The sequence below is a fragment of the Pristiophorus japonicus genome, chromosome 18 (genome assembly GCF_044704955.1).
Source record: "Pristiophorus japonicus isolate sPriJap1 chromosome 18, sPriJap1.hap1, whole genome shotgun sequence".
NCBI lineage: Eukaryota > Metazoa > Chordata > Chondrichthyes > Pristiophoridae > Pristiophorus > Pristiophorus japonicus.
Window position 1 is genome coordinate 41,583,235 of NC_091994.1, and position 27,738 is coordinate 41,610,972.

Consider the following 27,738-nt stretch of genomic DNA (forward strand, 5'->3'; position numbering starts at 1 on the left):
TTGAATGAATGCGAGTAGGAGACAATGCACTGAGTCCTGATTTCATCAGTAAAGAGAAAGTGCATCTAGGACAGGCTACTGAGAGCTTCGGAGTGATAAGAATACAAAGTTCAATTTGTTCAATAGATACACACACATTAACTATAGACAGAACAGACCACGTGAGCTGGATTTTCGGCACATTTGCGCCTCTGTTAGCACCACGGAGGGTCGGTAAAGGGTGTTTCTAGGCCTTACGGCGGGCGTCCAGCTTTTACCGCTTCGGTCGGCAAGTTCGGCTCATGGTTTGAAGCGGCACAAAAACTGACCGCCCCGCCTTCTAGTTTCACTGAGATCATGACGTCAATCGTCATGCAACGCTCCGCTCGCGCCCCGGATGCAATATTAGGCCTCAATGCCTCATTACATGCCCACCCCAGGAAACGTCTGAAAAACCAGGCATTCCCAGGGTGCAGCAGGATGTACTGGTGGCGTATTTAACTGGAGGGATGAGGATTTTACATCTCAGGTCACATTGACTGCAACAGTTGCGCACATCACGCTGCGTGAACTTTCGACTTGAAAGTGGCGGTTTTATCTGCCATTACAGTGTCCTTGCAATGTCAGTGAGAGAATTTAATGGGGGCATTATTAGTTCATCAGCGTATCATGCTGCCTGCTATTGTCAGGCGGCGTCAAGCTAGAAGAAGGGCTCTTGACCCAAGGATAATGACAGGCCGAAGACGTCTGGGGATGAGGGCTTCCCCCCCCCCCCCCCCCCCCCCCCCGCCGCGGGTTTACAGGAACCAACGCTCAGACCTCCAGCACTCTGAGGAGAATTTTGTAAGAAGGTTGCGCTTCCGAAAGGAAGTGCTGACAGAGATATGCCATTTCCTACAGGCAGACCGAATCCTGCACTGCTCTGGAGGCAAACTTTAATACTCCCCTCAACAGGTATCCAAATTCATTGTGGTGTGCTGTATGTTGCACAGCTTGGCCATCATGAGGGGCCAGGCATTGCCAGTGGGAATTGCAGGCCCACCTCAGGAGGAGGAGGACGATGAAGAGGAGCCTGGGGAGGCAGCGTGGAGGTGCAGCTGGACCAACACTTGCACGTTGCCAGCTCATAATGGACCAGTTCTCCTAAATAAGAACATAAGAATTAGGAGCAGGAGTAGACCATTTGGCCCCTCGAGCCTGCTCCGCCATTTAATAAGATCATGGCTCATCTGATCTCGGCTTTAACTTCACTGGCCTGCCCGCTCCCCATAACTCTTTATTCCCTTATCGTTCAAAAATCTGTCTATGTCACCTTAAATATATTCAATGACCCAGCCTCCACAGTTCTCTGGGGCAGAGAATTCCAAAGGTTCACGACCCTCAGAGAAGAAATTCCTCCTCATCTCAGTTTTAAATGGGCGAACCCTTATTCTGAGACTATGCCCCCCAGTTCTAGACTCCCCCGCGAGGGGAAACATCCTCTCTGCATCTACCCTGTCAAGTCCCCTCAGAATCTTGTAGGTATCAGTAAAATCATGAGTATAGGCCCAACATGTGGAACCTTTCTTCATAAAACAACCCTTCATCTCAGAAATCAACCTTGTGAACCTTCTCTGAACTGCCTCCAATGCAAGTATATCCCTCCTTAAATAAGGAGACCAAAACTGTACGCAGTACTCCAGGTGTGGTCTTACCAACAGTTGTAGCAGGACTTCCCTACTTTTATACTCCATCCCCTTTGCAATAAAGGCCAACATTCCATTTGCCTTCCTAATTACTTGCTGTACCTGCATGCTAACTTTGTGTGTTTCATGTACAAGGGCCTCCATATCCCCCTGTACCACAGCATTTTGTATTCTCCCTTCATTTAAATAATAATTTGCTTTTTTATTTTTCCTACCAAAGTTTGATAACCTCACATTTTCCCACATTATACTCCATCTGCCAAATCTTTGCCCATTCACTTAGCCTGTCTATATCCCATTGCAGATTCTTTGTGTTCTGCTCCCAATTTGCTTTCCCACCTATCTTTGTATAATCAGCAAATATGGCTACATTACACTCAGTCCCTTCATCCAAATCATTAATATAGATTGCAAATAGTTGAGGCCCCAGCAGTGATCCTTGTGGCATGCTACTAGTTACAGTTTGCCAACCTGAAAATGACCCATTTATCCTGTCTGTTTTCTGTTAGTTAGCCAACCCTCTATCCATGCAAATACATTACCCCCAACCCCGTGAGCTCTTATCTTGTGCAGTAACCTTTTATGTGGCACCTTATCGAATTGATTGGACAAATCAAAATGAAGATCAAAATCGGCCATGATTATTGCCCAACTTTCTTACAAGCCTCCATTATTTCTTGATTTATACTCTGTGCTACAGTGTGGCTATCGTTTGGGGGCCTGTAGATCACTCCCACCAGTGACTTCTTCCCCTTATTATTTCTTATTTCCACCCAAATTGATTTTATATCTTGATCCTCTGAGCCAACATCATTTCTCACCACCGCACTGATCTCATCCTTTATTAACAGAGCTACCCCACCTCCCTTTTCCCTCCGCCTATCCTTCCGAAATGTCAGATACTCCTGAACATTCAGTTCCCAGGCTTGATCACCCTGCAAGCACGTCTCCGCAATGGCCACCAGATCGTACCCATCTATTTCTATCTGTGCTGTCAGCTCATCCATCCTGTTACGAATACGAAATGGAGGAAACTGAGGGATGGAGCGAATACTGGACACACTATGTGCCCCCATAAAGGCATATCTCCAGTGAACGTTGGAATGACGCACAAGACACCAATGGCAAAGGACGAATCAAAAATGTTACTGCGACAAAGTAACAAAACTCCCCCCACAAAAAGAAAAGCATACAATATATAACGTTATGTTGCAGGCCACTGAACAACGAAGAAATTCCTTAATGCAACAAAACTCTTCTAACGCCGCGATTTTCGGCAGGGGCGCAGCTCCAACAACGCTCAAGAAGCTCGACACCATCCAGGACACAGCAGCCCACTTGATTGGCATCCCATCCACCACCTTAAACATTCACTCCCTTCACCATCGGCGCACCGTGGCTGCAGTGTGTACCATCTACAAGATGCACTGCAGCCACTCACCAAGGCTTCTTCGGCAGCACCTCCTAAGCCCGTGACCTCTACCACCTAGAAGGACAAGGGCAGCAGGCACATGGGAACACCACCACCTCCATGTTCCCCTCCAAGTCACACTCCATCCTGACTTGGAAATATATCGCCATTCCTTCATTGTTGCTGGAAAAAAAATCCTGGAAGTCCATCCCTAGCAGCACTAAAGGAATACCTGCATCACAATTACTGCAGTGGTTCAAGAAGGCAGCTCACCACCACCTTCTCAAGGGCAATTAGGGATGGGCAATAAATGCCAACCTTGCCAGCGATGCCCACATCCCAGGAACGAATATTTTTAAAAATCTGCCCTGCTGTTAAAAAAAAAAGCCAACGATCTTACAACCAACTCAAACTTGCAAAGCTTTTAGAGGACAAATAACAAACAGTGGGCTATTTGAAGAATAACTACGAAGCATAGCACACAAGCCCAAAGGCTGATTTATTCCCACCAGCATGAGTTACTGAGTCAGCCTGGAAAGAGTTAATAAGAGTCATTGAAAATAAATTATTTTTTGAAATAATATTTTATTTGAAATAGAATGCACTATATATTTTTCATATCTTTATCCCCGAAGAATTTCAGTGGCATATTAAATACGATGACAGTCTATTAACAAAGGAAATCCTGGAGGTGACAACGTCAAATGCATTGGTATTAACTGAGCTAGTTATTCATGGCTGCCTTTCATTTCACTTTCATTATATATTATTACATTCTTGATCTTGACAGGCATAAGTTTTTTTGGAGACAGACAAAAATTAATCTTTTCTTTGGTATGTGAAGACTTTGGAAAATAAACAGCAAGGCAGATGCATACCTTCCAACAAAACATCAACATATATAGTGAAAGCACAATGGAACCATATTCTATCAACGTCACTAGTACACACAATCAGTATTAAATATCAACACATTTGCACCCAGTCAGCACAACGATGTACTATTAACACAGCACAGAAATATACATGAAACCTGAAAATGTATATGTACACTTTTTCTCTGCCTTTCACTCCTCTTGCTCACCTTTGAAAAGAAAGACTTGCATTTATATAGCGCCTTTCACGGCCACCAGCCATCCCAAAGCACTTTACAGCCAATGAAGTACTTTTTGAAATGAAGTCACCGTTGTAATGTGGGAAATACGGCAGCCAATTTACGCACAGCAAGCTCCCACAAACAGCAATGTGATAATGACCAGATAATCTGTTTTAGTGATGTTGATTGAGAAAGAAAAGAGAGAATTGCATTTATATAGCACCTTTCACAACCACTGGATGTCTCAAAACGTTTTACAGCCAATGAAGTACTTTTGGAGTGTAGTCACTGTTGTAATGTGGGAAATGCGGCAGCCAATTTGCGCACAGCAAACTCCCATAAAAAGCAACGTGATAATGACCAGATTGATGAATGTGATTGAGGGATAAATATTGGCCAGGACACCGGAGATAATTCCCCAGCTCGTCTTAGAAGTAGTGCCAAGGGATCTTTTACGTCCACCTGAGAGGGCAGATGGAGCCCTGCTTTCCGTCTCATCCGAAAGACAGCACCTCCAACAGTGCAGCATTCCCTCAGTTCATAAGAACATATGAACATAAGAAATAGGAGCAGGAGTGGGCCATTTCGCTCCTCAAGCCTGCTCTGCCATTTAATAAGATCATGGCTGATCTGATCATGGATTCAGCTCCACTTCCCTGCCTGCTCCCCATAACCCCTTTATTCCCTTGTCGCTTAAAAATCTCTCTATCTCCACCTTAAATATATTCAATGACACAGCTCTCTGGGGCAGAGAATTCCACATATTTACAACCTTCTCAGAGAAGAAATTCTTCCTTAACTCAGTTTTAAATGGGCTACCCCTTATTCTGAGACTATGCCCCCTAGTTTTAGTTTCCCCTATGAGTGCAAATATCCTCTCTGCATCCACCTTGTCGAGCCCCCTCATTACCTTATATGTTTCGATAAGATTACCTCTCATTCTTTTGAACTCCAATGAGTATCGGTCCAACCTACTCAACCTATCTTCAAAGTCAAAACCTTCATCCCCGGAATCAACCTAGTGAACCTTCTCTGCCTCCAATGCAAGTATATTCTTTCTTAAGTACGGAGACCAAAACCTTATGCAGTACTCTAAGTGTGGCCTCACCAATACCCTGTACAGTTGTAGCAGGACTTCCCTGCTTTTATACTGCATCTCCCATGTAATAAAGGCCAACATTCCATTTGCCTTCCTGGTTATTTGCTGTACCTGTATACTAACTTTTTGTGTTTCATGCACAAGGATAGCCAGGTCTCTCTGTACTGCAGCACTTTGCAATTTTTCTCTCTTTAAAAAATAATTTGCTTTTCTATTTTTTCTCCTAAAGTTGATCATCCTCACATTTTCCCACATTATACTCCATCTGCCAGATTTTTGCCCACTCACTTAGCCTGTCTATATCCCTTTGCAGATTTTTTGTGTCCTCCTCACAATTTGCTTTCCCACCCATCTTTGTATCATTAGCAAATTTGGCTATATTACACTCGGTCCCTTCGTCCAAGTCATTAATGTAGATTGTAAATAGTTGAGCCCCCAGCACCGATCCCTGCGGCACTCCACTAGTTACCGTTTGCCAACCGGAAAATTACTCATTTATCCTGACTCTCTGTTTTCTGTTAGTTAGCCAAACCTCTATCCATGGTAATATATTACCCCCAACCTAGTGAACTTTTATCTTGTGCAGTAACCTTTTATGTGGCACCTTATCGAATGTCTTCTAGAAATCCAAATACACCACATCTACTGCTTCCCCTTTATCCACCCTGCTCGTTACACCCTCAAAGAATTCCAGCAAATTTGTCAAACATGATTTTCCTTTCATAAAACCACGCTGACTCTGCTTGATTGAATTATGCTTTTCCAAATGTCCTGCTACTGCTTCCTTAATAAGGGACTCCAGCATTTTCCCAACGATAGATGTTAGGCTAACTGATCTGTAGTTTCCTGCTTTCTATCTGCCTTCTTTTTTAAACAGGGGCGTTACATTTGCAGTTTTCCAATCCGCTGGGACCTCCCCAGAATCCAAGGAATTTTGGTAAATAACAACCAATGCGTCCACTATCCCTGCAGCCACAGCCACTGACTGCCCTCCACAACTTTGCCCAAGTAACTATTCTTCATCTTTGTTTTTAATGATTCGCAGCAGAATATTTAGCCAGGGAGGCATCACAAGACAAACCAAGTACACTGCTAAAATATAGCAAACCGACAACACAGAACAGGACAACCAAGGAACATGGCACTGACTCAACAAAGCATTAGGGTCAGGGTTGAAGTTGAGCCACTCTAATTGGCCTCAGTGAGCTTAGGCTAAGGACTGAGAAGATCGGATAGGCTTCATTCTCCTTATATGTGGATCCATTCTTGTAACACGAGAGGGTAGCATTTCTGCAAGCTTCTGCTGATCTCCCGCTGTAACTTTGGCAGAATATCAGCAGAAACCCTGGAGTTTCCATTGATCTTCCCCTGAAGTTACAGCAGGAAATTGGAAAAACCCCGTGGAAATTCTATCCATGTTAACACAGGATTGAGCTTAGCTGTGACGTCCACAGGTCAAATACCCTGACACTTGGGCCTGACTTTGCTCCAACCCCTATTGAGCTAATACTCACCCTTTGCTGTCTGAAGATCTAGGAGAGGCGACTTCACCGTGAACCCTTGGCAATGTTTCAGAAAGCTAAACCTCCCTTACAAGACATTAACTGAGTTTTGCCAGCTGCCAAACAGCTGTGGACAGGTCAATAGGGAGACCTTCATAAGAACATAAGAACATAAGAATTAGGAACAGGAGTAGGCCATCTAGCCTCTCGAGCCTGCTCCGCCATTCAATAAGAACATAGCTGATCTGGTCGTGGACTCAGCTCCACTTACCCGCCCTCTCCCCGTAACCCTTAATTCCCTTATTGAAAACATTCAATGAGCTAGCCTCAACTGCTTCCTTGGGCAGAGAATTCCACAGATTCACAACCCTCTGGGAGAAGAAATTCTTTTTCAACTCGGTTTTAAATTGGCTCCTCCGTATTTTGAGGCTGTGCCCCCTAGTTCTAGTCTCCCCTACCAATGGAAACAACTTCTCTGCCTCTATCTTGTCTATCTCTTTCATGATTTTAAATGTTTCTATAAGATCACCCCTCATCCTTCTGAACTCCAACGAGTAAAGACCCAGTCTACTCAATCTATCATCATAAGGTAACCCCCTCATTTCTGGAATCAGCCTAGTGAATTGTCTCTGTACCCCTTCCAAAGCTAGTATATCCTTCCTTAAGTAAGGTGACCAAAACTGCACGCAGTACTCCAGGTGCGGCCTTACCAATACCTTATACAGTTGCAGCAAGACCTCCCTGCTTTTGTACTTCAGCTGACAAAGAACCAAGGTAGTGGTCAAATGGGTTCTGCCATCACTGTTTCCCTTTGGCAACAAACTCAACTCAGTCACTTGCTGACATGACACTCTTCTCCACAACTTAATCTCTATTCCTTCTCCGAGCCATTCCACTACCTTGCCCCAAATCATTCCACACAAATCCTATCCATGACCAAAACATCTCACGCACACTAAATTGGGCAATCTTGTTTCTGTTTAAGACCACTGTGCCTCCGCTTGGTGCCTACCATGTGTGCCCTTTCAGTTCTAGCCGCCTACTTGTCCTATAGTGACAGGACATTCTGAGATGACTGACTAATAATTTGCAGCAGGTTCCCTGGGGATTGAGATGTTATTTCTTAGTCTTTCAGCTGGTGCAGCAGTACCAGATTTGCCTTCCACCAGATTGCCTATAGAGAGCACTAATAGTGTTGGGAGTCTCATCATCATCATCGGCGGTCCCTCGAAGCAAGGGTGACTTGCTTCCATGCCAAAGAGGGATGAATTCACAGGTGTTTCAATGAAGGATCTAATATTCCAGATCCCGAATTACATCTTGAAGGGTGGACGATGCCTGTGCATGGATTTTTTTAACGTGTGGTGGCCATTGAAAACCAGCCACCACATGGACTTGACAGAGCTCGGTCTTGGTCCAATGACAAGGATTACCCAGGACGACTGGAGACTAACGACTGGTGTTGGGAGTCTACCATGAAATGTCATGAAGGTGCACTAAAGAAAATGGAAGTTGTTCTGGAAATAGTTACACTAACCGGCAGCACTATATTCACCACTGAGGAAAGTCTATACCCTATTGTCTAGTCTTATCCAATCCACTAGCCTTTGTACATTTTTGTTTCTCAATCTTGTCTTCTCTTCTACTCTGTTCAATCATGGTGGTGTCCAGCACTAAGGTCTCCAAATACCTGGAGTCCTCAAATGTGGAATGGTTGATTTTTTCCTTGGGATGGAGTGGGGATTTAGCTGCAGCAACATGAATGTTACTTCCAACCTATGTTACTGAATATTTGTTGCTGAAGAAGACCAGGTGCTCTTACAGAAGAGAAGTAACAGGCTACACCATGGTACAACTTTCTTACCGGAGTTGTTGACTTGGATCTTCTCACTGCTGAAATGCCACTGAGAGTTCCAGAAATTAAGTGCTTAAATATAATCCTTGGTTTCTGTGTGGAATTACAAAGCCGGCCTCACATTTTAAGGAAAAGAGTATTTAGTTTTTGAAAAGCCAATGCAATTTTCCACACAGGTCAGCAAGAATACAGCTGTGACAACTAGCAGGCCTTCCTGAGAGGAATTTCAAAAATTGCTGTAATTCTTTGCTCTACCCAATTTTAATTTCTCAATAAAATCAACAGTTATAAGAGGCCTCTGTTCCATTTTGATAGTCGAAAGTGTGAAGAGATCAAAAGAAATAGACTCTTCCTGTAATCTGTAATGGCTTGTAATCTGTGCTCAGTGTTTCCTGAATTCTGACAGCCTATTACAGTAATAATATGTCTGGAATATATTTTATTCATACAGAATATTATTGATATTGTAGCTGGCACGTCTTCTAAATGCCCTTTGAAGGATAAAATAGCAATTTTTTGACATTTTTTTTTAATCTCAAATTGCACTAGTCTATTGAGTGAACACTACAAGTGGTTGTGTTTTCTAGTTCCTCTGTGACAAAGGTACTTTTGATACAGCCTGTGGACCATTTGTTTTGCAGCTCTTAGAAAATCTGCATTTCCATATGCCTTTGAGATTCCATTTGAGACTTGGTTGGCATTGATAAACCTGCCTTGTTGTACCGATGCTCAACTGATGAGATCGGACCTCCATGTGGGGTCATGAGCCATGGAAAGAAAGAGTATGTCTTGTCTTCCAGAAGGTAGCCCAACACTTGAATAAAGCTGGGAGGCTAGACTGCTTTATGATAAAAAAAGTATTTAAACTGTGTTATTGGGCATTGTCATGGAGAATTGAATACTGCTGGTCACACATAATGTAAACATTCAGTCATTGGAATCCCCTTCTATTTGAAAAATTCAGTAAGTTTACAGTAGGAGCTCACAATGCAATGTTGGTACCATCTATTGCCCCCTGAACTTTGGGGAAACCAGCACATAGTGAGGTACTTGGAGAGTGGTTGAATTGGCAGTGATGGTCAGCACGTTTCAGGAGAGGAAGGGAGAAGATTTGTGTTTTTGTAAAAATCCCAACACAAGCTATCGCCACGGGCCAATCAGCCAATCTAGCAGATCTCTCAAACCTCTCTTGGCCCTATCACAGACCTTCCCTTTTGTTCTTTCCTCCCCTCCCCCTTTCAGTGCTCCTTAATAATCTGTTAATTTTGAAATTTCACCAGTTCTGACGAAGGGTCGTCGACCCGAAACGTTAACTCTGTTCCTCTCTCCACAGATGCTGCCTGACCTGCAGAGTATTCCCGGTATTTTCTGTTTTTATTACAGCATATCTCCCATTGCATTGCTCACAATGAATCGGTGAATCCTCTGTTTTACAACAATTAGGACGTCAACAACAGAGTGTAATAGGAAAACTGTGACCGGAAGTGTGGCACACAGGAAGGAAATGCACACTTTACACAAGACTTTTAATATGTACTCATTTACTAATATAACTAATGCACACTGAACTGAACTAAAAAACTTTACTGAAACAATATAAATGTAATGATAAATGTATTATAGACTGAGATTGAGTTTCAAATTGTAGTGAGATAATGCAAACACCGCAATGTCCTTGCGTCTACAATCAACCTTCAGTTGCAAAACTACATCTGTTAATAATGTAGCAGTGGCCAGTGGACCAATAGCTTATTTATGGCTGTTTATTTTCTACCTTCGAATTGATTTCTTTGTTGCATGAGTGCAATATAAAGGGAGTGTGAGTTGATTATAAGAAACTTTCAGTGTAATTGACTTTCTTTTCCATTTCAAATGAAATATGGTCATGGCACTCAGCTCTGACCAGTTTGCCGAGCACTAATGTGATCAATTTCTCATTCGCTTACAAGCTGATAGTCCTTATTTATTTCAGATGGATACCCTTGAGTCTCTCGGAGCCAGTATCAGTGGTATGGCAAGATGTCCGTATGATCCGAAACAAGCCAACGTTGCACTCTTTGCTGGTAAGACCATAAACCTTAACATCGATTTGCTAAAACTGCAATTATGCAAAATCAATTTGTTAACCAATTACAAAGTACTACATTTAATAAAATTCTTTAATTGGGCGAGATTACATTGAATATGAAGGTGTATTTCAGTTTCAATTTGCTTTTTGTTGACTGTTTTGACTGGTCATCCAAAACTCGGCAGCCCGTGTCCTAACTCACACCAAGTCCCGATCACCCATCACCCCTGTGCTCCCTGACCTACACTGGCTCCCGGTTAAGCAGGCCTCGATTTCAAAATTCTCATCGTTGTTTACAAATCCCTCCATGGCCTCGCCCCTCCCTATCTCTGTAATCTCCTTCAGCCCCACAATGCCTCCCCGGGGATATCTGCACTGCTCTAACTCTGCCCTCTTGAGCATCCCTGATTATAACTGCTCAACCATAAGTGGCTTAGGCCCCAAGCTCTGGAACTCCCTCCCTAGACCTCTCAGCCTCTCTACCTCTCTTTCCTCCTTTAAGATGCTCCTTAAAACCTCCCTCTTTAACCAAGCTTTTGGTCATTTGACGTAATTTCTTCTTATGTGGCTCAGTGTCAAATTTATCTGTTTTGTCTTATAACACTGCTGTGAAGCACCTTGGAATGTTTTACTACATTAAAGGCACTATATAAATACAAGTTGTTGTTGTTTAATGACTGACCGTCAGTTCCTCCAAATATGTTCATTGGAAAATGCATTGCCAAGAATAGTAGTGAACAAGGAGACCAGAAAGGTCCCAGGTTCAAACCGCAGATTTTGCTGATCTTCATCCGGAACGATATTATGCTACACTTAATCTCAGAATCTAGGGAATGGCAAAATCCAGCTGAGTTACACACTCCTGGTTGCTGTTCAATGACCCATGCTGTAAAGTGTGCATGTATGGACATCAAGTGAGGCCAGGCCAGACTCAACTATAATAAGAGACATTGCAATCAAACTATTGTCCTGATACACAAGACTGCCACTTTGAAGAGATACCAGAAGGTGGCTGTCTCCCATCATACTGCAGTCAGGTGGAAAGAAAGGGGGAGGAACCTTATAAAGAGCCACTGTCAGTGTGATGGTGCAGGGAACATTGATGAACTTTGACATGTCATACTCATAGACATGTGTAGTCTCAATTAAAAGAATAAGATGAACCATGTCAGATATTACAACAACTTGCATTTGCATAGCACCTTTAACAACAACATGCATTTATATAGTGCCTGTAGTAAAATGCCCAAGGAGTTTCACAGGAGTGTAATCGGACAAAAATTGGCAGCAAACTACAGAAGGAGACATTAGGACAGGTGAATCAATGTTTGGTTAAAGTGGTAGGTTTTAAGGAGGGTCGTAAAGAAGGGGTAGGAGGTGGAGAGGCATTTAGAGAGGGAATTCCAGACCTTAGGTCTTACATGGCTGAACACAAAGCCAACAATGATGAGGCAAAGGGAATGGAGGATATACAAGAGGCCAGAGTTGGAGGAATGCAGAAATCTCGGAGAGTTATAGGGTTGGAGGAAGTTGCAGATATAGGGACGGGCAAGACTATGGAGCGATTTGAACATGAGGATGAGAATTTTAAATTTGAGGTGTTGGTGGGTCAGGAGACAATGTAGGTCAGTGAGCACGGGAGGTGCTGGATCAGGAGACAATGTAGGTCAGCGAGCACGGGGGGCGGGGGGGGGGGGTTGGGTGCTGGATAAACGGGATTTGACACAGAAAAATGTCCCAGGCTGCTTCACAGAGGCGTAACTAGAATAAAATTGACACTGAGCCAAAGAAGGAGATAATAGGAAGGGTGACCAAAAGCTTGGTCAAAGAGGTGCGTTTAAGGAGGATTTCAAAGGAGGTGAGGGAGATGTAGGGTAGGGGGTTAGGGGGAGAATTTCAGAGAATGAAGCCTAAGCAGCTGAAGACACAGCTGCCAATGGTGGAGTGAAGGGAGTGGGAGATCATGAGGCCGGAGTTTGAGTACCAGAGAATTAGGGAGCTGTTGTAGGGCTGGAGCACTTTACAGAGTTAGGGAGGGATGAGGACATGAAAAGATTTAAACATGAGGATGAGAATTTTAAATTGGGAAAGTAAGGGGAACAGTCCCCCATGTAGATAGGGTGATGGGTGAGTTGGATATGTTCCGGGCAGAAAAATTTTGGATGAGCTGAAGTTTATGGAATGTGGAAGATGGGAAGCCAACCAGAAGATCATTAGAATAGTCGAGTCTGGGTTATTTGCTTAAGAATTCATAGCAACACATTGCTATTAAGAACGAGCTGGTTTATTAACAAAGGTTTAACAATCACACTACACATTACCAGTTCATCCACTAGGCTCATAACTGCATGCCTGATCATGGATGACCTCGACCCACTGACTGGGGTTTTATTGAGCCTTGTGAACATCAAGTGACTGGCTAAGCCACTCATAATGCAACAGCTCTACAAACCTGTGAGCATCCTCACAGATGTATACATTACAAAAACAAATACGCGAGATGTCACTTTGATTTTTGTCCCCTTTTAGGAAGGACAAAGATGATTTTGAATATCAGGAATCCAAGTTATCAGGAAGGGTTAGAAAGTCAGAGTGCTCTAAATTATGTTTTTAAGATTATGAATTGATCCAGATAACTTGTTCACTGTGATACAGGGTTGAAATAGCAAGAGACTTATTTAGAAATTAGGATGTTAGAAAAGACATGGGAAGTGGAACCTTTGTATCCAAAGGGGCTGATAATGCTGCACCCAAGCAATATTGCCCATATCATTGCTGTTCGGGCACTCTGCCTGCATGTCAATGGAATGGAAATCGAGTAAGTTCTACAACGGTTAGGCGATCCACTTCTCCAGATTGCCCCCCATGCGGCAAAATTGAAAATGACCCCAATTTAGTCTGGAGGGCAAAGAGCATTTTTATCCAGCTTTTATTGGTTATTGAATGTTCTCCTATCTTATTCAATCTAGAAGGTGCTTATTGGTCAAAAGCTAAAATGTTGTTGATTTTCTCACATTGTAGATAATAAACTTTTTACTGCGACGGTCACTGATTTCTTAGCGATTGACGCTGTCATCTATCGGAGCCTGGGTGACAGTCCAACTCTTCGAACGGTCAAACATGACTCCAAATGGTTCAAAGGTAGGTCATCCACACACAAGATTATTCAGCAGAGAAAATATGTAAAATATTCTATAACATTGCAACTCTTAGATTTATTATAGGATTTTACAACCAACATCCAACAAAAAGTAAACATTTCTAAAATTAAAACAAAATATAGCAATGCAAGGCAGGGCATAATTCAATACAGGCGGTTCTCCTGGAACCCATAAACTTCAGCAATGAAGTCAAATAAAAGGGGGAAAGGGAACGGTGAACCAATCAAACAGTGAATAATTTCTTTGTAATAATTTGATCAACAAAACCACTAACATTTAATTCAGTCTTTAACTAGGTTTCCAGTAACTATACATTTAGCAAATTAGGAGCTTCCCCAATGGCTCAGTTGAGAAATACTTTGATAAGGCCATTGTGGATGGAGAGAGCCTAGTATTGGTCACCTCTCCTTCTCATCTGTCCACAGTCACTCACCCCGTGTCAAGGCCTTAAATTAAGTTTCAGCGAAAATCTTCAGGTCACTTCTGCTCCCTTTCATGATGGGCCATCTCTTTCTTGGATGTAGTGGGTAACCCATGGAGGAGCATCTCATTTCTCTGCTTGGCAGTGGTCAGCTTCTTTCTGTCTGGCAGCGATTCTGCCAGGAGCCTGCCCTGCATTGCTAAGGAGCCCAATCCAGGAAAGTAGGTCGGGATCATGGCAGGCTTGGGACAGTGGGTGGTAGTCACATTGGGATCCACCTCTGGCTGTGAACCCTCCCTGGAGGAAACCAGTTCTCGCTGTCTCAGATCACACTTGAAAATTAGCCATTAAGATGATATAAGAGAGGGCTGTTTGTTCCCATGGAACTAGGCCTCAGCCTGAGTCGGTGTCTTCAGAAGAAGAAGGGGGAAATGAAATGAAAGGAAGTAATTTGAAGGCTGTGATTAGAACCCATATTTTAGATATAATAATGCACTGAAATATTTGACATATTCTGGACCTTTCATTTATATCCTTGCCTTGTAATCATTCCCAGGTATCTGTCAGTCTCTATATAGCATGTATTACTGGAGATTTAAACCTGAAATCTCCTGAATCAAAGAAGAGCGGGATTCATAGAGCTAATGAAAGTTCACAGAAACAGCCCCGGACAGTTTAAGGAAGGCTGGAAAAAAAAATGTAAAAACATTGAAAGAAAAATTGGCAGGAAGAATTGTGAGAGTCATAAAACAGAATAAAAAATTGCTGAGAGGAGCTGAAGAGATCAATGAAATTGATTGTTTTATCCATATTATAGGGAACATGGGATAATGTATAATCACTGATAATGGTATTTGACCAGTAGTACAGCTATAACATTGCATAGCTTCTGCAGTATAATTATACTTTTCTGCAGTATGCTATAGACAGAGCTAAGCGATCCCACAATCAATGGATCAGATCAAAGCTCTGCAGTCCTGCCACATCCAGTCGTGAATGGTGGTGGACAGTTAAGCAACTAACGGGAGGAGGAGGCTCCATGAATATCCCCATCCTCAGTGATGGCGGAGCCCAGTAAGAGACAAAGGTGAAACGTTTGCAACCATCTTCAGCCAGAAGCTCCAAATGGATGATCCATCTCGGCCTCCTCCTGAGTTCCCCACCCTCATTTTTCAGCCAATTTGATTCACTCCACGTGATATCAAGAAACAACTGAATGTTTACAGCAAAGGCTATGGGCCCCAACAACATCCCGGATGTAGTGCTGAAGATTTGTGCTCCAGAACTAGCTGCGCCTCTAGCCAAGCTGTTTCAGTACAGCTACAACACTGACATCTACCCGACAATGTGGAAAACTGCCCAGCTGTGTCCTGTCCACAAAACGCAGGACAAATTCAATCCGGCCAATTAGTCCCCCCAACAGTCTACTCTCAATCATCAGCAAAGTGATGGAAGGTGTCATCGAGCGGCATTTGCTCACCAATAGCCTGCTCACCGATACCCAGTTTGGGTTCTGCCAGGACCACTCGGTTCCAGACCTTATTACAGCCTTGGTCCAAACATGGTCAAAAAAGCTGAATTCCGGAGGTGAGGTGAGGGTGACTGCCCTTGACATCAAGGCAGCATTTGACCGAGTGTGGCATCAAGGAGCCCTAGTAAAATTGAAGTCAATGGGAATCCGGGCAAAAACTCTCCACTGGTTAGAGCCATACCTAGCACAAAGGTTGTGGCTGTTGGAGATCAATCATCTTAGCCCCAGGACATCATTGCAGAAGTTCCTCAGGGCAGTGTCGTAGGCCCAATCATCTTCAGCTACTTCATCAAAGACCTTCCCTCCATCATAGGGTCAGAAGTGGGGATGTTCGCTGATGGTTGCAGTGTTCAGTTCTATTAGCAACTCTACAGAAAATGAAGCAGTCCATGCCCACATACAGCAAGACCTGTATGACATTCAGACTTGGGCTGATAAGTGGCAAGTGACATTCCCGCCACACAAGTGCCAGGCAACAAGCGAGAGTCTAACCACCGTCCTTTCAACAGCATTACCATCGCCGAAACCTCCACCATCAACATCATTGGCAGGATAGGCGCACCAACATCAGCGTTTTCTCTCAGGCTAACATCCTCAGCATCAAGGCATCGACCACACTCAATCAGCTCCGATGGATGGGCCACATTGTCCGCATGCCCGACACTAGACTCCCGAAACAAGCGCTCTACTCCGAGCTATATCACTGCAAGTGAGTCCCAGGAGGACAGAGGAAATGCTTCAAGGACACCCTCAAAGCCTCCTTGAAAAAAAGTAACATCCCCATCAATTCTTGGGAATCCCTGGCCCAAGACCACTCAAAGTGGAGGAGAAGCATTCAGGAAGGCACTGAACACTTCGCGTTATTTCATGGGGAGCATGCGGAAGCCAAGTACAAACAGCAGAAGGGGCTTACGACAAACCAATCACCCCACCCACCATCTGCCCCACCTGTGACAGAGACTGTAGATCCCGCATTGGTCTCATCAGTCACCTTAGAACTCATTTTAGTGTGGAAGCAAGACATCCTCGACTCCCGGGGACTGCTTAAGAACAAGAAGAAGGGGTCACCATTGACCAGAAACTGAACTGAACCAGCCACATAAATACTGTGGCTCAGAGGCTGGGAATTCTGTGACAAGTGTCTCACCTCCTGACTACCCAAAGCTTTTCCACCATCTACAAGGCACAAGTCAGGAGTGTGATGGAATACTCTCCACTCACCTGGATGAGTGCAGCTCCAACAGCACTCATGAAGCTTGACACCATCCAGGACAAAGCAGCCCGCTTGATTGGCACCCCATCCACCACCTTCAATATTCACTCCCTCCACCAGTGATGTACCGTGGCTGCAGTGAGTACCATCTAAAAGATGCACTGCAGAATGCGCCACGGCTTCATTGACAGCACCTCCCAAACCTGCGACCTCTACCACCTAGAAGGACAAGGGCAGCAGGCGCATGGGAACACCATCACCTGCAAGTTCCCCTTCAAGTCACACACCATCCTGACTTGGAAATATGTCATCGTTCCTTCATCGTCGCTGGGTCAAAATCCTAGAACTCCCTCCCTAACAGCACTGTGGGAGTACCTTCACCATACAGATTGCAGCGCTTCAAGAAAGTGGCTCACCACCACCTTCTCAAGGGCAATTAGAACCATAGAATCAGGGAATCATTGCAGCAAAGTAGGTGGTGGCCATTCGATCCTTCGAGCCCGTACCGGCTCTCTGCAAAAAGCATTTCAGCTAGTCCCAATACCCTGCCCTTTCTCTGTAGCCCTGCAAATATTTTTTCCTTCAGGTACTTATCTAATTTCCTTTGGAAAGCCATGATTGAATCTGCCTCCACCATCCTCTCAGGCATTGCATTCCAGAACATAAACAGCCGCTGTGTAATAAAAGATTTCCTTCATGCCGCCTTTAGATCCAATGGTAATCACTTTAAATGTGCGTCCTCTGGTTCTCGACCCTTCAGCCAATGGGAACAGTTTCTCTCTATCTATTCTGTCTAGACCCCTCATGATTCTGAAATTCGAGATGTGAAATAAATGCTGGCCTTGGCAGCGATGCCCACATCCCAGAAACGTATTAAATAAAGTATATTGGATCATTGTAACTTCCCACATTATAAATATTTATTGCATCTCTCATGTTTTGTCATATTTGCTACATATACCGTAGTCAGCCACCCCAGTGGCTCAGGAAGTCAAGTGGTAAACTGAGCAGTACAGACCAGGAATATTTGATCCCTTGTCTATATTGAATTCGGTCACCTCAGCCAAGGGTACCAGTTAAGGTGTTGCAGTTGGGCTCTGCATGCCTGGGCTGAAGAAGGGAAAATCTATCCAATCGATTAGCCTTCCCAAATCTGATCGCATCCAGTGTCTCCGTACTGGAAAGTGTGTGCACGCCACAAGTGGCCAGGTTTGGCCTCAGTTGCTGACACAATGACTCAGGTTCTCACATTGAAAAAATGTTCACTTGTACTGGAAGGCCATTGCACAGGGCAGCCCTGCTGTCTCTCTCAAACATTAATGCAAGGATTACAATGATCTACCATACTTTCATTCACTGCTGTAAGTCTTGTGCACAAGTTTGTGCCAATTCTTCCTTTTGCAATATGCAGCTTTTCTGAATAAATGTGACTGCATAGTAAATTTTATTACTTTTGACCTGTTAATGCTTCTGGTGGCAATTTCATCAAGATTATAATATTTTTCTTTGAACCCATTCTTTCCTGTTCGCTAACTCTCAGTTTCTTTTCTCAACATCTATACCTTCCTTTTAATAATCTTGTGCATATTAAAAAATAGATATCAGCAGCGCAGCATCATAATTAATGCAAACTAGTATATTAATGTAGTTTCTCTTCACTGCACCTAATTATGTTTGTACAATTTGTGATGACTTAAGTGGATTATAATGAATACTGAGTCCATACAATTACAATAAGCTATTCATTACATTGAAAGGTGTTAAACCAATTTACAATTACATCAGTATTTCTGTAATGGGTTAATAAACGTACTTAATGTAGGTAATAAGCTAGGAAGCTCGGCTAAGGTCTACCTGATTTTCTTTCAGAACCATACTTTATCCACGCTGTAGAATATGGTCGGCATGTTTTCTTCTTTTTCCGAGAAATCGCTATGGAATTTAACTACCTGGAAAAGGTAACTGGGAGCTCTGGGTAGGTGTGACTGCAGAGTGGTGTGACTGCAGAGTAGTGTGCCAAGTGAATATTGTAAATAATATGTTTAGAAAGAAACTGGCAACAGTGCTCAACCTTGGAAATTAAATGATAGCTCTGCCCTTTTGAGGGCTCCCCTTCCTTTGCCTACCATTCAACAATCGAGTGCAGCCAGTGTGGAGGGAGGTGCACAAGAAAATATGGAATGGGAAAAGCCCATTTAGGTTGTCAAGCGTCCAGTGTATCATGTACAGTCAGCATTGTCAGGTTCACCTAAGTTATTTGAATTGCTTGAGGGAAGTGATTAAATACTGGTAATACATCCAAGGCGCCAAACTTCCTCCAGATAATATTGCCATGTCTTGAATAACATGATTCCATGCTCCATAATTATTTATCCCTCAATCTATCCTTACAGCCCTCATCTCACTTTTCACTAAAATGTCTAATCATTGACTTATCAGCAGCACACTTTGATGACAGACTGCTGCACGCACCAATCGATCAGTCGGGAGAAAAATTCGACTCATCTCTCGTCTTGAATGAAATTTGACAATTTTGAATTTACATCATTCAGACTCGATCCCAGTTGCATACGTGGATCTACCAATTCACTTACCACATCATCCTCTCTCTGTTCAGTGACTCCCCCCCCATTTAATTTGGCTATGCTCAGAAACGTGGTGTGTGGGAGCAGGATTGGATCAATCCATGACTTACGGCTCTGGAGCATGCACCGACAGTCCAATACATCAAGGTGCGACTTAGCCTGTTGAGAAAGGACAGAAGACAATGGGCAACTGAAACATTCTAGATTTGAGGTTCCAACTGTTTAACTGAATGATCAATTCAGATATACAGTTACCTCGATAGCTATTGGCTTAGCTAGTGAGTAGCTGAGCAGAAACATACTAGCAAAAGGTTCCAATTTAATTCTGCAGTCTCTGCTGAGTTAGGTGATCAAAGCCAAATCTGCTGTAAGGTGGGTATCACAACTGATTGTGTGCCCCTGAGTTTGGGAAGGGAATATTCTTCAGGGTTCCTGCTGCTGGTTACTGTTCACTAACCCAGTCCTGGAAATGCATATGTTGAACATTGACTGAGAACAAGGTCAGGAACAACTGTGATAGTCATCACGTTAAATAGCCTGATCTTGGTGTTCAGACTGATGCATAAAGAATGGCCACTTGAGCAAGTTACCAGTGAGCGACCAACACCCGTGGAATTATAACCCTGCAAGGAATCAAATTCTTCAGGGGAAGTGGCAATTTTTAATTGAAATTCAATCAATTTGATAATCTAATTGCACATTCTTACTATCACATTAAATATTAACATGGCATAAAATGAAAATAGGACATTCAGCCTATCACAAAGCATTTACAAATATACCCTATCATTGACCCTACCCCAACCATTTAACAGCTGAATATTCACATTTGGAACTTCTTTTAAATATTGAATATTTCTTAAAAGGCAGTCCACAAAGCATCTACAATCAACCTTATCATTGACCCTACCCCAACCATTTAATCCCATTGCACAGTATGTACAATTTATCCTCGAGTCTTCATTAATCATCCAAGGCTTGTTTTCCTCCACAGACAATATCTCTCTCCACCAGTAGCAAAAGAGCTATCATGTCCGCTAGAGTATTTGATCATCTCAGCATATGTCTATCCCTACAATTCCCAGTCTCAGTCCCAACCACATATTCGATCTGATGTTGGTTAAAGAAATGAATTGTCTCAACCTCAATTGCTTTTGTTGGTTGTCACTCGAGCTTAATTCTGATCCTAATCAAGGCAGCTGTCAAATATGATTCAATCCTACTTGACATTTGCTTTGTTGAAAACGTTTTTTTAAAGGTCATCTTCTGGCATGTCATGTGTTCTACACATAAATATTGGGCCTGAATTTGCAGTCGAAGATTTCCCACGGGCGGATGCCTCCGAACCGCAATAAATCTACGCACCTACCTGATGGTCCTGGATCCACAAAGACTCGTGCCCCTGGGCCTCTATACGTAAGCCTGCATAGAGGCCCATGTATCCCGGGGCGCAAGTGATTTGCAAGCGTTCCTGGGATCACGTGGCCCATCCCAACCAATCAGAAAGGGGATTCCCATTATGCTTATGGGGATTCCATTTACGTACGGAATCCCCATAAGCTAATCACCCAAGAAACACATGTACACAACCTTGGAATAAAAAAAAATTACATGTTTAAAATTAATTAAAGTACAAATTTATTAACATTTTTAATTTTTTGAAAAATAAATCTTAACTTTTTGAAGGGGCCAAAAATAACAAACTAATTTTAAAGGATTTTGAATGTTAAAATGATTTAAAAATTTTATTTTAACATTTATTTTCTTCCTTACGCTGATAAAAGAAGGCCTTTTACCAGGCGTAAGTGTTTCATGGGCATTTGCTGGGCAAGAGTTGGGTATGTTTGCGCGAATAAATCCTGGAAGAATCACTCGGACCCCCAGGGGACTGCGTGATCGCCTCATGCTTAGCTAGGGGGTTACTCATGGCCTCGTGATGTTTTCCAGACCCTCTTATCTCTATTGTCCTTGGGTTCTGTTTGCGCCTAACCTCCTTATCTTAACACAGTTACAGGAATCCCTTTGTCCAGTATTCTACCAGGACATCTTGTCTGGGAGTTGCTGATTAGAGACATTCTGCTGAGCGCGCCCTTTTCAGTGTTCCTGTGTAAGGAAATGCAGTTACATCAGTTAACTAGGGATGTAGTCAAGTTGTCTAGCTAGGTTCCCCTAATGCTTTGCGGAATCTCTGGCAGCCATTTTATATATACATACACACAAATACCCTGCAGGTGCCTTTGCCTTTGGAAGCGCCCTACAACAGGTAAATAGCCGAACTCTCCACCACCGGATGACCATTTCCCGGGGATGTGGAGGATCTATAAGAACTTTCTTGACCAATCGCAAGTTCTGGGTTTTCGCGCATACGTAGCATATGCGTAAACCCAGAACTTGCGGGGCACTTATGGCGTGTACACGGTCACAAGTCATGGAAAATCCGGGCCATTATATAAGTATTAATTGCACTGCCTGACATGAATTTTAGCAAATTAGGAAGGACTGACCTCAGCTTGTGTTGTTTGTGTGAATCATAGAATCATAGAAATTTATGGCATGGAAGGAGGCCATTTCGGCGAATCATATCCATGCCGGCTGAAAAAGAGCTATCCAGCCTAATCCCACTTTTCAGCTCTTGGTCCGTAGCTATGTAGGTTACGGCACTTTATGTGCACATCCAAGTACTTTTTAAATGTGGTGAGGGTTTCTGTCTCTACCACCCTTTCAGGCAGTGAGTTCCAGACCCCCGGCACCCTCTGAGTGAAGCAATTTCCTCTCAAATCCCCTCTAAACCTCCTACCAATTACTTGAAATCTATGCCCCCTGGTTGTTGACCCCTCTGCTAAGAGAAATAGGTCCTTCTATCTCCTCCTAGTCTCTAGAATGAAATCCAGCCTATCCAATCTTTGCTCATAGCTAAAATTCTCCAGTCCAGGCAACATCCTCGTAAACCTCCCCTGTACCCTCTCTAGTGCCATCACATCTTTCCTGTAATGTGGTGACCAGAATTGCATGCAGTACTCTAGCTGTGGCCTAACTTGTGTTTTATGAACCTGCATAGTTGGCAAATGCAGCATGCAATGTAGGAATTGATCCATCTAGACAAGAAAGGTGCCAAGTCAGATCTCAGTCCATAGTAAATTAGCTGCTCTCAGCTGGAATGGCAGTAAGGTGCTACCGTTGACCTCAGTGTCTCTGACTGTGGGGAGGATTCCCATCTGGAAAGTGAAGACAAGATTAGGATTGCCTCCGATGCCCTCTATGATCGAATAGCCACTGACAATCACCATTTAGGCTCACTCAAAGAATTGCCACTTTGACGAAATACCATAGGAAGGCCAATCCCTGTGGAACTGTAGCCCAATGTGAATGGGTGCCTTTAGAAGAGGAAGGGAGAAAATTAGATAGTGAAAACCACAAGGACCCCTGACTAACAGATGAAAATTCACCAATGTTCCTCTTTCTCACTTATAGGTCGTTCTCTCCAGAGTTGCTCGTGTCTGCAAGAATGACATGGGCGGTTCCCAGCGGGTGCTAGAGAAGCAGTGGACATCCTTCTTGAAAGCCCGCTTGAACTGCTCGGTGCCAGGAGACTCCCACTTCTACTTCAACGTCCTTCAGGCAGTTACTGATATCATTCGGATTAATGGGCACACCATTGTGCTTGCCATATTCTCCACCCCCTCCAATAGGTAAATACAGTTTCCAACCGTGAAATGCACATGCCACCATTTCAGATTTTGCGAGTAATATACAATAATACAAATACGTCTTTTTATATGTACAAGCCATTGACCAGACTTCCTCCGGCGTTCTAAGTGCAGTTCTAATTTTGGAAAGATCTTACTGCCTTTGAAAGGGTGCAGAGAACAAACAAGATGATTGTAGGTATGAGGAATTTCAGTAAAGAGGAAAGGTTAAAGAAGTTGGCCCTGTTTTCTTTAAATAATTGACTTTGCAGTGGCCTAATTGAATTTTTCAAGATTATGACGGAAACTGACAAAACTGATCCAGGCAAATCGTTCATCGTGGCAGATAGGGTTCAAATGCCTGTTACAAATTAGGAAGTTAGGAATAAAGAGGGAGGAAAGAAATGTAATAGATTTGTAGAACAAGTTACCAAGGAAGACCATTGCAGCAAACAGTATAAATGGATCTAAATGCAAATATATGTGTTTCTAGACGGAGACGGGATTGAGTGATGTGACGCGAAGCCAAGTTTGTGGGTTAAATGTAGAGAGGCATGTTCGGCCTCATGGTCTAAGAATGCTGATTTTAACAATTATATATATTTAAAAACAGTTGTGTTTAATTATAACATTTTGATATCAGAAAATGCCTCAATATTCAGAATTTAATTCATGAACAGTGTATTTTTTGGTGAATTTTATGCATACAGAGATGATGGAAGTTAATTCTAGGAAAAAAAAGGGGAAAAATTTGTGTTCGTCAGCAAAGTTACCAGTGTTACCGGCAACTGCAGTTAATGGCCGCATCGTTAACCAAGTGAGATTGGTCTGGGGGGCAAGGAGATAGGTGGCGCAGAGCTCACCATCCATGCAACGCCATCCTGGTGGCATTGCTGGAGGGATCCAGGATAAAGTTTCTAAGTTTCTGTCCAGGCCGGGCATTGCAGCTTCCCACAGCCTCTGTGAGCGAAGCTGTGGAGCTCGCAAGGAATTGTGGGTAATGAAGAGGTCCGAGATTTAAAGGGGCCGTGCACATTGTTGCAATACAACATAAAATGCAGTGTATCGATACATTTTTCAGCCCTTTCTGCCTTTTAAGAAACATTCCAATATTTTTAAAAAGTTCCAAATGTGAATATTCAGCTGTTAAAGTTGAATTACCTTCCTACCTCAACAAATGGGGAAACAGCCTTAGCACTAACACAAATGGCTCAGCAAGCCAGGGAAGGGGCACCCAGGGTCTCGCACTCAGCACTCCAGCTTTGTGCAGGGGGTCAACACTGCAAGAGAGGCTCTCTACCCACAGGGGCCAGGAGGCCCTCCAGAAAGAACGATGTGGGATTACATCACTGAGTGGTCAAGATCAGTGAATGCATCTTCAAAAGCTGTCTCCTACCAACTGCACCAGTAGCCTCACAAAGCTCTCAATGCACAACCTCCAATCACTCACCGACCAATAATCTGCACCAATGCGAGGCACATCTCACATTCCTAGCCTCACCTCACCCCCTTGGTGGAGACGGTGCAGGCTATTCTTGGAAGGGGCATGGTTGAGCCCTTGGCCAGCGGCGGGTCTGAAAGGATATAAAATGCTGGTTTCCTCATATATTATCCTCCTTCTGATTATGTGCCTCTTGCTTTCCTGCCCTCCTGTCAGCACAATTCCACCCTTGTGCCTTCCTCATTTCACACACCCAAGAAATGCAGCCTGCCCAGCCAGTGGGTGAACAAGAAGAGGCAGCCCACCCAGCCAGTGGGACTACAGGCAGATGATTCCATCCCGGATATCCAGGCTACAAGGAGACTGTCTGGGATGCATCCTTCTGTCAGATTCCTCCTCTTCGGCTTCCTCCTTTTCTGTGTCGTCTTCTTCCCTCTGCAAGCGAATGCTGTAAATGTAAAAAGGCAGCATGAAATGCTGCAAATACTCAGTTGGTCAGGTAGCATGTCGATCTGAGCCGTGAACTCTGTTTTTCTCTCCACGGATGTTGTGAGACTTGCTAAGTATTTGCAGCATATTCTGTTTTCTCAAAGGCCTTCATTTACCATTCGAGCCCTTGCAAGCATCCTCCGTACACAATTAAAAAACTTTTCACATCTATTGCAGCAAGCCACCACTTCATTAAAATCAAAAAAACCCGTCCAAAACATTAAATTCAAGCTTATCTGAATGACGTGTATGTCCCTTTAAGACCTGCAGACATTGCCACTGTCAGCCAACCTTGCTTGCTTAAGACCTAGCACTGAATTCAGCGCTAGGGTCGAAGTTCACATTGGTGACATTAAGTCGGCGTTGAACGCCGATTGACATCAAGTCCCATTATTTTTTCCCAGGCACTGTCGGTTACCGGTAGCACAAAGGGAAGAGCGATATGGTGGCCGTCGCGGGACATGCTACCATCTGGCAAAAGAATGGCGGCCACCATTTTATCGCCATTTTATGGTGCTACGGAGTGGCGGTAAGTATATGAATTTTTAGCCTAAACTCAATTTTAAACCGGGAATTGGGCGGGTGGAGGAGGTGTACGCAAGGTGAGCACAAAATCTCTCTGACTCGACAGCGTAAGGCCAGTGACCTCCTCACTCAGGCCATAGTTAAAATTGCACTGGGAGCCTGATGACATCATCGGACCCTAATCTGCATATTTAAAGAAGGGCCCCACTGGTTTCAGGAGAGTATCCTTGCTGCCAGCTCAAAGAGCAGGTTAAAATAGAAGACAGCGAGTTCGATGCGAGGCGTCGGTGGGTAAGTCACCCGGCTGGTTTTGACTGGTTTCTGCCGGGCAGGTGGGGTTAAAATTATCTCTTCAGCGTCCGTATCGAGCACTCTCAGGTGAGATAAAGCAAGGTTAGATACAGCATAAAATCCCTGAACTCAAACATGTGGCTCGTCCCTTAACTCAGAGCAGTGTGACATCTCCCACACCACCCATCCTATGGGTTTCCTGAATGAAATTGGCAAATTCGTAGGAGCTTTGTTCTGTAAGTCCATTTCCACAAAAATTAGAATGAGACTTCAATCTCATTTTGCATTGATAGCAGACAGAGGATCATTCCATCAGTGAGGTCTAGATATGAACCCGGATGCCAGAGGTGAAAGACTTGTGTTTAACTCACTGTGCAACTCAGTCCTTCCACCCCGTTGCTTTTAACAAAATGATTCAGAAAACAACACAGCAAGCTCAGCCTTTTCACACACTGCTCCTCAGAGAGCTGGAGGTCTGAGTATTGGTTCCTGTGAACCAGCCCTCCTCCCTGGACGTATTCGGCCTCATCATCTGTGGGCCGGCATGTCCAAGAGTCCTCCCTCTAGCTTGACACCGCCTGGCAATAGCATGGAGCATGATACGCTGGCGAACTAGTAATACCCCCATTACATTCACTCACTGAAGTTGTAAGGGCACTGTAATGGCAGATAAAAGAGAAGTTTACAAGTTGAAGCTTCACACAGAACTATGTGCGCAACCATTGTAGTCAATATTGTTATGTATGTAACCCTTGGCAACCTGTATCATACCACCACCAGAGGGCCTACCTGTTTGAGTCCCAAGGGATCCCAGCATCCCTTGGGAGCACTGTATATAAGTGGACCTCCCATGCTGTACCCGCACTCTGGAGCTTAATTAAAGGAGCTAAGGTCACACTTACTCATTGCATATTGTAGTCAGTTGTATCACTTTATTATGAGCGTAACAATTGGCTACGAAAATGCAAAGAACTGTTGGTATCCTGGAGAAATTATCAGACGGGGACGATTGGGAGGCCTTCGTGGAGCGACTCAACCAATACTTCGTGGCCAACGAGCTGGAAGGGGATGAGAACGCTGCCAAACGAAGGGCGATCCTCCTTACTGTCTGTGGGGCAATAACCTATGGCCTCATGAAGAATCTTCTAGCTCCGGTGAAACCAACAACCAAATCCTATGAAGAACTGTGTACGCTGGTCTAGGAGCACCTAAATCCGAAGGAAAGTGTTTTGATGGAAGGTATCGGTTCTACACATGTCAACAGTCGGAAGGCCAGGAAGTGGCGGGTTATGTCGCCGAACTAAGGCGCCTTGCAGGACATTGCGAATTCGATGGATTCCTTGAACAAATGCTAAGAGACTTTTTTGTGCTTGGCATTGGCCATGAGGTTATCCTTCGCAAACTATTGACTGTTGAAACACCGAATCTGAGCAAAGCCATAACGATAGCCCAGGTATTTATGTCCACCAGCGATAACACCAAACAAATTTTGCAGCATAAAGAGGTTTCGGCTAGTACTGTACACAAAGTAATGTCATTTTCAGGCAGGAATGCATATGGCAGAACATACACGCCGGCAACTGCACGACCTCAGATGACCCAGAGTCCGCCATCAATCGTTAATGCGAGGCAGTTAACACCTTGTTGGTGCTGTGGAGGTGATCGTCGGGCCCATTAATGCTGCTTCAAACACTATGCGT

General features: G+C 43.8%; 1 protein-coding gene across 1 annotated transcript in view; it reads left to right on the plus strand.

Annotated features, from left to right (window-relative positions):
* The window catches only part of sema6bb (sema domain, transmembrane domain (TM), and cytoplasmic domain, (semaphorin) 6Bb), a 454,736-nt gene that overhangs the window by 326,038 nt on the left and 100,960 nt on the right, over positions 1 to 27,738 (plus strand). The window contains exons 7-10 of the mRNA XM_070860875.1: positions 10,600 to 10,690; positions 13,717 to 13,836; positions 18,891 to 18,979; positions 23,078 to 23,295. Of these exons, the coding sequence (XP_070716976.1) occupies positions 10,600 to 10,690; positions 13,717 to 13,836; positions 18,891 to 18,979; positions 23,078 to 23,295 (518 nt within the window). The remainder of the gene's footprint in view (positions 1 to 10,599; positions 10,691 to 13,716; positions 13,837 to 18,890; positions 18,980 to 23,077; positions 23,296 to 27,738) is intronic.